Source organism: Mirounga leonina, unplaced genomic scaffold (assembly GCF_011800145.1).
Source record: "Mirounga leonina isolate KUSES-001 unplaced genomic scaffold, KU_Mleo_1.0 Mir_150, whole genome shotgun sequence".
Lineage (NCBI taxonomy): Eukaryota > Metazoa > Chordata > Mammalia > Carnivora > Phocidae > Mirounga > Mirounga leonina.
In genome coordinates, this window is record NW_023270374.1 from 9,787,842 (window position 1) to 9,800,243 (window position 12,402).

At 38.3% G+C, this 12,402-nt stretch overlaps 1 protein-coding gene across 1 annotated transcript in view; it reads right to left on the bottom strand.

The window, feature by feature from the left end:
• Positions 1-12,402, bottom strand: part of MACROD2 (mono-ADP ribosylhydrolase 2) — a 1,406,961-nt gene that overhangs the window by 509,238 nt on the left and 885,321 nt on the right. The window contains exon 5 of the mRNA XM_035005819.1: positions 5,182-5,255. Within this exon, the coding sequence (XP_034861710.1) occupies positions 5,182-5,255 (74 nt within the window). The remainder of the gene's footprint in view (positions 1-5,181; positions 5,256-12,402) is intronic.

A 12,402-nucleotide genomic window follows, 5' to 3' on the forward strand; every position in this document is an offset into this window, starting at 1 on the left:
GACAGTAGAATAAGCACTGTAAAAACATTTCTTAGGCTAACTTCCAGATATGAAAGGGGTGCCTCAGAGCTGCAGAGTGGGAAAATCACTATTTCACAAGGAAAGATATTTTTAGACTGCATGAAAAATGAGGAATGCATGAAACTGCAGATGATAACATGGAGCAACTACCCCAAGTTGAGAGTCTGGGCTGCATTTCTGCTGCTCATTTCCATAACGATCCCTTGTTTTGCTTGCTTGTCCCTGTAATAAAGTTTCTACTTGAGAAAAATGGGTACTTATGGAAAGGTTATCATGCCACATGCTTTCATTTGTTTTATAGTGAAGTCTGATATTCTTTTCTTTTGATTTTCTGAACTCAGAATTTCTTAATTCTTAATTTTACCAAAAATGCCAGTGGGGTAATCTTCAGCCCTTGCCTACCTCACACTTGATCCCTGGGTCTCTCTGCCACATGCCTTATCTCTTCAGTCATGATTTCCATTTCTTTGTATTTCAGTTTTGTAAGATAATTCAGCTCTCTGGTTTTCTGAGAACAATAATTCAAGTCTTAGCAGGGAATATTCTTTTTTGTTTTGCAATTTTTCAATAAGAAGTCATTATGCTTCTTAGTCCTGGTAAGTCATTTTTCTGCCCCAATTACAGCCTCTTGAGGATTTTCCTTTTTTCATTAAAACACTGCTCTATCTCTTCCTCTAGAGCTGCTGCAGTCGGAGCCAACTGTACTCTTTGTTCAGCTGGGCTCCCTCAGGTCCCTGAGTCCCACTAAATATGTGGTGATAGCAGCATCCTCACAGTTCATACTTTGGGTAAATGAAACAAGTCAATGGTGGATGACAGAACATATTTTCCCTAGTCATGTCTATTGGGCCCAAATGCTCCAGAGAAGCCTCTCTGAATGTGAAAATGTCCAGCCACACAGACTGGGGTGATTTGTGTAATTAAATAGAATCAAATCAACTATTATTGAAAAAAAAAAAAAGTGTCCTTTCCTGATGGTTTAGAAATCAGAGGGGAAATAAATGGTGAAATGTGAGGGCTCAATAATCATATGACAACATCAATTATCAAAGATCAAAAATCATGAAGTTTGAATTGCATATTTATCTGACTGAGAGAAGTATGGCCACTGATAGAAGGCACATTTACATGGATTCCCTATTTTTTAAAAGGAAAATTTTAGGGGACATAACGAGCTGAAAGATCCAGAAGATGCAACTTTGCCCACCAACCTCAACCCTGGCTTTGCCTTAAGCAGGGCTCAATGACTCACGATTGGGTCCCAGTCATCATGGGGCCATATTAAGCAGGTAAATGGGTAGTGAAGATAATGTGAAAAAAAAAAAAATCAATGAAACAGAGATATGAGAGAGATTGAGAGAGAATGTAAATGAACTCCCTTGCTTCTTATTGGATTTATAGTTTGCAATTCTGGTCACTCATGAGATCCTGCTCTAGTTCTAGCTCTTGAATTTCAAGACTTTTTTTTTTTTTTATATAGTTCACTCATACAATATATCTTCCTTATATAATTTAGCTTGAGTGTTTTTCTATTTCTTGCAGCTAATCTCAAACAAGACCCAAACCCAAGTTAAAGTTATGATAATCTGATCAATTTTACCATGTCCTTCTATCTGACTTCTTTTCTGAGCTTTAGGCTCAAGTAACCAGCTTTCTATTGGAAACCTTCATTGTATATCTAAGATCATTTCAAGTTTAACTATCTGCAATGCAATTATTGTTTTCTTTCTGTTTATCATCTAAACATGTTCCTCTACCAAGTTTCTCAGTAAATGCACCAATATTTACTCAGGGGCTCAGGTCAAAACTTGACTCTCCCATTTTTCCCATATACCACATCTGATTTATAGCTATGATAGACTTTACTACTGTTCATTGATATCCAGTTGCCTCTCTTCTGAACATATGAGAGAACTGCATTTCCTTGTCTCCTGGGTGCCTTGCTCTGGACAGTGAAATGACAGAGAAAAAAGTTATATGCATCATTCCTTTGTAGAAGCATTTAAGAACTATTACTTAATTGTCTATCTTTTCCTATCATGTGATAGATGATATTTCACATGGTAGAGTGTCTGTCAGCCTGGGTTCCTGACTAAGCCTGAGCCCTTTGCTGACTCAAGACATATAAATAGTGTGAGCAAAAAATAAACCTTTGTTGTTTTATGGCACTAAGATTTGTAAGTTGTTTGTAACTGCAGCATGAGCTAGCCTATCTGAGATAATCCCCAAGTCCTGCTGGCTCTATTGTCAAAAAAAAATTTCCAAACCTGATGCTGTTACCTCCTTTTCTACCATTGCTGTATTTGAAAGAATCCTCATCTCTTGCCTGGATTTACTACAGGATCCTCTTCATCAGTCTTCCTTTTCCTATTCTGAGGTCTCTCAAGTCCCTTTTCCAGCAGCCAGCCTTTTGTCATTTTAAAGGTGAATCTCATCATGCCACTCCCTGCCCCAGACTCTCAACAACTTGCCACTAGACTTAGAATAAAAATCCAAGTTTCTCCATGAACCACAACACTCTATGATCTGACCCCTACCTATTTGTCTAAATTTGTTTCCTGCCATTCTTTTATGTCTCTAATCCAACTGCATTGTCTCTCTTACCATTAATTGCAAACAGTAAACTCATTTTCCCATCAGGGTTGTTCTCTTGCTGTTCCCTCTATGTGGAATGTTCTACTTCAAGACCTTTTTGTAGTTGGCTTACCCCTTCCCATCATACAAATCTTTGTCCCAAGATTACATCTTCAGAGCCCTTTCTAAATCATCTAAAACCACATCCTCCAATAATTCACTATCAAGTTACCCTGTTTTACTTTGCCTTTGAACTATCTTATCTCTTTATTTGTTGATGTCTCTTTTCCTAGACTATGAATATCAAAAGAAGAGGATTTTGTTTTTCAGCCTTCTATCCCTCATATCTAGAAATTTCTGGTGCTTAGTGAGGTATTTATCAAATATTTGTCATATGAGTGAATTAATGACTAACTTAAACAATGAGAATGTCAAAATTATACTCCAGTGAAGAGACAACTGACTGAGAAGTAATAGTCTTTCATAAGTGCCTAACCTACTTTGCTTGTTTTTTAACAGAGCAAAAAGTAAATCAAAATATTGCAAGATAATAAATGTATATAGCTTTTATCTATTCCCTACCACTTACAATTCATTTATTAAGTAAAACCTGACTTGTTCAAATTAACTTGTTTAAATTAACCAATGCATGTTGAAACAAGAAGCCTTTTAAAAAAGAATTAGCACATGACATGTTTAAAGTCACAATGGCAATAACAGTTGTGTTCCTCAATCCAAAATACCTAAATTTTTATACAACAGACCCAAGAAATGAGCAAGAAAAAGATATGAAAGCAAAAGAACAGACTCAAAGTCAGAATAAGCTAACAAGGAAATCAGGGCACCAACCATTAAGTGGGAAACACTAAGTTAACACATTTCTATGGAAAATAAACTTCTGAATAGTTTAACTAGAGAAAATCCATCAGTAGGATTTGTCAATGAGCTGTAAATACAACCAACATGTTTGCTCTTCATAATCATCTCCATGATGATTTTTGGGTGGATGTGTGTACTTCCCTCACATGCCAACATGACACATGTAAATCTATCAGTAGGGAATACCCTTGGATTATTACGTTGGTGGAAATAATGGGTTTACACCAATATACTAGCTCCATTATCAACTTTCATTCATGAAACACTCTCTGTTTTTGCTAAGCAGATGGTCCAGGTGAGGAGATTTTACTGTAACCAAGAGATACACTAAAAATACCATGGTCAAAGGGACTAAAACTTCTCTCCCTGGCCTCAGGATCCCTCCAAAGATGAATGGCTTTTGGAGTCGGAGGACAGAGTCAGACTCTTGGCTCTGTGACTCTGAAGTCCTGAGGTCATTTAACCTTTTGATTCTAGATGAGAATAAGGATAACGATACCTAGACATTTCATGAGATTGTTGTGAAAATAATACGTGTCAAAGACATGTTTTGTAAACTGGCTATTTTAACTATTTTTTTTAAAAAATTCTGTTTTGTTTTTTTTTTTGAGGTTATTACGGTCATCCTCTAAATTGAAGTTATATATCTTTCATAGTAAGAGGAGGAGAAAGAACAAGCACTGAAATGGATATGTTTGGCCATGTGATCTTTACTCCTACTGGAGATTAATAATTTCTGTATCTACTTAAGAAATGTTGAAATTATAACAATTAGCAGAAAATGACACTGCTATTTCTTTAAACACACAAAGGCACCAAGAGCTACTCCCATATTATAGCAAACTCCCATAGTCTGTTTCCATAACCAAACATTGCCTAATATTCATTGTCCTACCCAAGAAGAAAGCTAAATTCATGGTATATCATAAATGGACCAATATTCTTTATAGCACTCACATGAATATCTGAGGAGAATAACAAAATCGGAAGAAAAATACACAAGGCTGTGCATTGTATGAAACCTATTTGTTGTTACAATAGGTTAGTTGCCAAAACTCTGAAATCTAACCTCCACAGTGTCTTATTGTATTGCTTTGTTAGCTTGAGTAATTCTCCTGTTCATCACTAAACATATCCTAAAGATTTTATTAAATAAGCAGAATAGGAGGCATGGTGAAAAGTCTGAGAGAAGCATTTAGTTTCATAAAAAATCCTGATCATGAGGATTTAGCTATCAATTATCCAGGTCTACTCTAATCTCACACTCAGAAGTTACTTTATGGAAATGATTAATTATAAATAAAGAGACCTCAGGATATCAAAAAATTACCGTACACCATGTCAACAAAGATAACGCTTTAAGGAAAATAGCATAGGACAATCCCTTAATCTTAATGAAATCCATCCTATTCTCTCTTTTACACACAAAACTCATACTATCCAAAGATGTAAAAATGAGATCATGGCTAAGTGAATCTTATCACTCTGCCTACCTTCACCACCAAAACCAATCAACATAATCCCTTCAGTCAATTCATTACAGGAAAATATTCAATCACCCGTATAACCCCAATGAAGCATGGTCAGGCAAGCTTCAGCTCAATGATTATGTTTACTTGATATTTATGGATATATTTTGGGTTTTTTTGAAATTGCAGATCAAATGACGCCATCTTAAATGTTTGCTAATTATGTTGTCCCTCCTACCTCGTGATGATTCTTGGCCAGCCATTCCTTAATGGTGCTGAGGGCAATGACAGAAGCAGGCTCATTTGGGAAACCTACGTGAAGAGCAGAATAAAACAAATTAACAAAGAAAGATGAAGGCAAGAGAGAATTCAATCATGGTATGACACTAATTTTTTCTCATTTAAGCAGTATTCAATTCAACCAATTACTACTGAGCAAGGCAGGCCTTAGTAAGGTATACAAGGATGTGAAGCCTATGATCATACACACAAGGCATTAAGGGGGCCAGTCGTATATCAGTCTAGTGCTAACAAGCAATGAAGGATTTAACTGTCTCTTCAATTCTACAACAGAATCAATTAAAAATGTATTTACATTTGCTTAATAGCTTTCAAAGCACTTTCATATAATATTCTCATAAATGGTACTCAGATTAAGATTTATTACCCTCAATTTACAAACCAAGTTAAATATGGCCTCAGAATACATGCATTGACCCAGGGTCATAAGGCCAGGAGTACTCCATCACTGAATTGACATAAGACAGGGCAAGCAACTTGTAGAATAGCCATACAACTAATAGGTATTATCAGAATTCAAAGAAGGTAATGTCTGCTCCATTTAGGGTCATTGGAAATTATGTTTGAGATTAAGACTACATGAACTGACCTGGTTTTGCACTACAGATTTAATTTTTGAAGGACAGGAAGAATGACATTTATACTATGTCCTAGTGAGCAGAGGCACACATAATCATAATTCCCAAAACTCATCCAGAATAGCCCCTTAGCTTATGTAAACCAAACATATTCCTAAACTTGCAAAATCATCAGACATTCTGCCAACAAAGATGAATGTATATGAAGGAATAACCTTACAAATTATGTATTTATGGGGCAGAAAGAAGAAGAGATGGGAGTGACTATTCCTTTGAAACTACTCTCTTTAAGCTCACCACTGGCTTCCTAATCACCAAATTCCATATGGGCAATCACTTTTTCAATCAGTCTTCATATTTTCTGTATTAGATGTGTTTGACTAATTTTCCATGTTTCATTATCCTGGATTTTCTTTTTTAATTATTTTTTTTACTATTTTAAAGTATACAATGCAGTGGTTTTTGATATGTCCACAAAGTTGTGCAACCAATACCACTAACTACAGAGTATTTTCATCATCTCTCCAAAGACTCTACACCCATTAACAGTCACTCCCCAGTCTCCCTCTCCCCCAGCGCCTGACAACTATGAATCTACTTTTTGTCCCTACAGATTTGCAAATTCTCCTCCTGGAATTTTCAACATTGCCTTCTTCTATGTTTCCTCCTACCTAGTTGACCTCCCCTGGCTCCCTTTTCTAAGAGCATCCATTAAATGTATGCCATTCTGGGGGGCAGAGCAAGATGGCGGAGGAGTAGGAGACCTGGATTTCGTCTCCTCTCAGGAATTCAGCTGGATAGGGGTCAAACCATTCTGAACACCTACGAACTCAACAGGAGATCGAAGAAAAGAATAGCAACAACTCTCTCATCAGAAAAGCGACCACTTTCTGGAAGGTAGGACGTGCGGAGAAGTGAATCCGAGGCAATATTCGGGAGGATGGGTGGTGGGGGAGGGGCCTCCGTTGGCCGCTTCTGGCAAGTGATAGAGCTGCGGAGGACAAAATCGGAACTTTTAAAAGTCTGCTCCTCCGAGGGACGTCACTCTGGTGACTAAGCGGGGGGTGGAACCCTCCGGGACAGTGTGGTCTCAGGACCATCGGGGTCACAGAAAGACCGGGGGTGCCTGAGTGCGGCAGAGCTCCCAGGTATCGGAGCAGGAAAGCCGGCTGCAGAGGCGGAGCCCAGGCGCAGGCTCTCAGCTCGGGGTGGCCATAAACCGTGATCTGCGGCACAGTCGGGCCCCTGCTCCTCCAGCAGGGACCCAACAAGCGGCAGATCCGGGGAGACTCACCTTCCTCCCCGAGGAGGAGCCGCGAGGGAGTGCACCGCAGGGAACTGCTGGGTTTGGAGACTCCACCCGGGTTCGGGTGCCAGAGACAGAAACACACGGTCACAGGCCAGGTGAGCACGGAGTGCAGCCGGAGACCGGGGAGACGGGAGTGACTGACGGCTTTTCTCTGGGGGCTCACTGAGAAGCGGGGCCCCGAGTTCTCGGCTCCTCCGGAGCGGAGAATGGGAGGCTGCCATTTTCACTCTCCGCCTCCAAAGCTGTACGGAAAGCTCGCAGGGAACAAAAGCCCCGGAGAGCAAACCCGAGCAGATTACTTAGCCGGGAGGGGCAAGGGCGGGGCAATTCCACCTCCGGCAGAGACATTTGGAAACCACGGCAACAGGCCCCTCCCCAGAAGATCAGCGAGAACAGCCAGCCAAGACCAAGTTTACCGATCCATGAGAACGGCAGAACTCCAGCACTAGGGGAATACTGCACATAGAATTCATGGCTTTTTTACTATGATTCTTTAGTCTTTCAAAGTTAATTTTTTTTAACTGTCTTTTTTTGTTTCTTTCTTTTTGAATTTTTCTTTTTCCCTTTTTCAACCAACATCTTATCACTCCCTTTTTTAAAAAAAAACATTTTTATTTTTCATTTTTAGAGTCATATTCTATCCCTTCATAGTAGTTACCCATATTTTTGGCTTATATATATAAGTTGTTCTCTCTTTAAAATTTTGAGATAGTTTCTTCTAACAGATTAAAATATACCCTAAATCTCTAGTATATGGTGTTTTCTATTCCCCTGCCTGATCACATCCTCTCCCTTTTTTTTTCTTTTTCTTTTTTCTTATTTTAAATCCTCTTCTTTCTATTTTCAAAAAACTTCTTATCAATTCCTTTTATAAAATTTTTTATAATTTCCATCTTTACAGTCATATTTCATCCCTTCATCATATCAACCCTTATTTTTGTACATATATAAGTTTTTCTTTCTTTAAAATTTTGGGAGGCACTTTCTTCTAAAAGACCAAAATACACCCCAAATCTAGTGTGTGGCACTGATCTATATACCAGCCTGATCATATTTGATCACATTCTGTTTTTTTTTTTGTTGTTGTTGTTGTTGTTTTGTTTTCTTTGTTTTTGTTTTTATCTTTATCTTTTTCTTTGTTTTCTTTTTCTTTTTTCTCTCTTTCCCTTTCTTTTCCCACTGCTTCAGGTCTTTTCTGATTAGTTTAGAGTATATTTTCTGGGGACGTTGTTACTCTGCTAGCATTTTGTTCTCTCATTAATCTATTCTCCTCTGCACAAAATGACAAGATGGAAAAAATCACCTCAACAAAAAGAACAAGAGGTAGTACCAACTGCCAGGGACCTACTGAATATGGACATTAGTATGATGTCAGATCTAGAGTTCAGAATCATCACTTTAAAGATACTAGCTGGGCTTGAAAAAAATATGGAAGTTATTAGAGAAACCCTTTCTGGAGAAGTAAAACAACTAAAATCCAACCAAGTAGAAATCAAAAAGGCTATTAATGACGTGCAATCAAAAATGGGGGTGCTAACTGCTAGAATAAATGAGGCAGATGAGAGAATCAGTAATATAGAAGATGAAATGATGGAAAATAAAGAAGCTGAGAAAAAGAGAGATAAACAACTACTGGATCACGAGGGCAGAATTCGAGAGATAAGCAATACCATAAGACGAAACAACATTAGAATAATTGGGATCCCAGAAGAAGAAGAAAGAGAGAGAGGGGCAGAAGGTATAATGGAGCAAATTATAGCAGAGAACTTCCCTAATTTGGGGAAGGAAACAGGCATCAAAATCCAGGAAGCACAGAGAACCCCTCTCAAAATCAATAAAAAATAGGTCAACACCCCGACATCTAATAGTAAAACTTACAAGTCTCATAGACAAAGAGAAAATCCTGAAAGCAGCTCGGGAGAAGAGATATGTAACCTACAAGGGTAGAAACATTAGATTGGCAGCAGACCTATCCAGAGAGACCTGGCAGGCCAGAAAGGACTGGCAGGATATGTTCAGAGCACTAAATGAGAAAAATATGCAGCCAAGAATACTCTATCCAGCTAGGCTGTCATTGAAAATTGAAGGAGAGATAAAAAGCTTCCAGGACAAACAAAAACTAAAGGAATTTGCAAACACAAAACCAGCCCTACAGGAAATCTAGAAAGGGGTCCTCTAAGCAAAGAGAGACCCTAAAAGCAACATAGACCAGAAAGGAACACAGACAATATACGGTAACAGTCACCTTACAGGCAATACAATGGCACTAAATTCCTATCTTTCAATAGTTACCCTGAATGTAAATGGGCTCAATGCCCCAATCAAAAGACACAGGCTATCAGACTAGATTAAAAAACAAGACACATCGATATGCTGTCTGCAAGAGACTCATTTTAGACCCAAAGACACCCCCAGATTGAAAGTGAGGGGGTGGAAAACCATTTACCATGCTAATGAACACCAAAAGAAAGATGGGGTGGCAATCCTTATATCAGACAAATTAGATTTTAAACCAAAGACTGTAATAAGAGATGAGGAAGGACACTATATCCTACTTAAAGGATCTATCCAACAAGAAGATCTAACAATTGTAAATATCTATGCCCCTAACATGGGAGCAGCCAATTATATAAGGCAATTAATAACAAAAGCAAAGAAACACATCGACAACAATACAATAATAGTGGGGGACTTTAACACCCCCCTCACTGAAATGGACAGATCGTCTAAGCAAAAGATCAACAAGGAAATAAAGACTTTAAATGACACACTGGACCAAATGGACTTCACAGATATATTCAGAACATTCCACCCCAAAGCAATGGAATACACATTCTTCTCTAGTGCCCATGGAACATTCTCCAGAATAGATCACATCCTAGGTCATAAATCAGGTCTCAACTGGTACCAAAAGATTGGAATCATTCCCTGCCTATTTTCAGACCACAATGCTTTGAAACTAGAACTCAATCACAAGAGGAAAGTTGGAAAGAACTCAAATACATGGAGGCTAAAGAGCATCCTACTGAAGAATGAATGGGTCAACCAGGAAATTAAAGAAGAATTAAAAAAATACATGGAAACCAATGAAAATGAAAACACAACTATTCAAAATCTTTCGGATGAAGCAAAGGCAGTCCTAAGAGGAAAGTATATACCAATACAAGCCTTTCTCAAGAAACAAGAAAGGTCTCAAGTACACAACCTAACCCTACACCTAAAGGAGCTGGAGAAAGAACAGCAAATAAAGCCTAAACCCAGCAGGAGAAGAGAAATCATAAAGATCAGAGCAGAAATCAATGAAATAGAAACTAAAAGAACAGTAGAACAGATCAACGAAACTAGGAGCTGGTTCTTTGAAAGAATTAACAAGACTGATAAACCCCTGGCCAGACTTATCAAAAAGAGAAGAGAAATGACCCAAATCAACAAAATCATGAATGAAAGAGGAGAGATCACAACCAACACCAAAGAAATACAAACAATTATAAGAACATATTATGAGCAACTCTATGCCAGCAAATTAGATAACCTGGAAGAGATGGATGCATTCCTAGAGATGTATCAACTACCAAAACTGAACCAGGATGAAATAGAAAACCTGAATAGACCTATAACCACTAAGGAAATTGAAGCAGTCATCAAAAATCTCCCAAAAAACAAAAGCCCAGGGCCAGATGGCTTCCCAGGGGAATTCTACCAAACATTTCAAGAAGAATTAAAACCTATTTTTCTGAAACTGTTCCAAAAAATAGAAATGGAAGGAAAACTTCCAAACTCATTTTATGAGGCAAGCATTACCTTGATCCCTAAACCAGACAAAGACCCCATCAAAAAGGAGAATTACAGACCAATATCCCTGATGAACATGGATGCAAAAATTCTCACCAAAATACTAGCCAATAGGATCCAACAGTACATTAAAAGGATTATTCACCACGACCAAGTGGGATTTATCCCTGGGCTGCAAGGTTGGTTCAACATCCGCAAATCAATCAATGTGATACAATACATTAACAAAAGAAAGAACAAGAATCATATGATCCTCTCAATAGATGCAGAAAAAGCTTTTGACAAAGTACAGCACCCTTTCTTGATCAAAACTCTTCAGAGTATAGGCATAGAGGGTACATAACTCAATATCATAAAAGCCATCTATGAAAAACCTACAGCGAATATCATTCTCAATGGGGAAAAACTGAGAGCTTTCCCCCTAAGGTCAGGAACGTGGCAGGGATGTCCACTATCACCACTGCTATTCAACATAGTATTGGAAGTCCTAGCCACAGCAATCAGACAACAAAAAGAAATAAAAGGCATCCAAATTGGCAAAGAAGAAGTCAAACTCTCACTCTTTGCAGATGATATGATACTTTATGTGCAAAACCCAAAAGACTCTACCCCAAAACTGCTAGAACTCATACAGGAATTCAGTAAAGTGGCAGGATATAAAATCAATGCATAGAAGTCAGTGGCATTCCTATACACCACCAACAAGACAGAAGAAAGAGAAATTAAGGAGTCGATCCCATTTACAATTGCACCCAAAACCATAAGATACCTAGGAATAAATCTAACCAAAGAGACAAAGGATCTGTACTCAGAAAACTATAAAATACTCATGAAAGAAATTGAGGAAGACACAAAGAAATGGAAAAACGTTCCATGCTCATGGATTGGAAGAACAAATATTGTGAAGATGTCAATGCTACCTAGAGCAATCTACACATTCAATGCAATCCCCATCAAAATACCATCCACTTTTTTCAAAGAAATGGAACAAATCATCCTAAAATTTGTGTGGAACCAGAAAAGACCCCGCATAGCCAGAAGAATGTTGAAAAAGAAAAGCAAAGCCGGCGGCATCACAATTCCGGACTTCAAGCTCTATTACAAAGCTGTCATTATCAAGACAGCATGGTACTGGCACAAAAACAGACACATAGATCAATGGAACCGAATAGAGAGCCCAGAAATGGACCCTCAACTCTATGGTCAACTCATCTTTGACAAAGCAGGAAAGAATGTCCAATGGAACAAAGACAGTCTCTTCAACAAATGGTGTTGGGAAAATTGGATAGCCACATGCAGAAGAATGAAACTGGACCATTTCCTTACACCACACACAAAAATAGATTCCAAATGGTTGAAAGACCTCAATGTGAGACAGGAGTCCATCAAAATCCTAAAGGAGAACACAGGCAGCAACCTCTTTGACCTCAGCCGCAGCAACTTCTTCCTAGAAACATCGCCAAAGGCAAGGGAAGCAAGG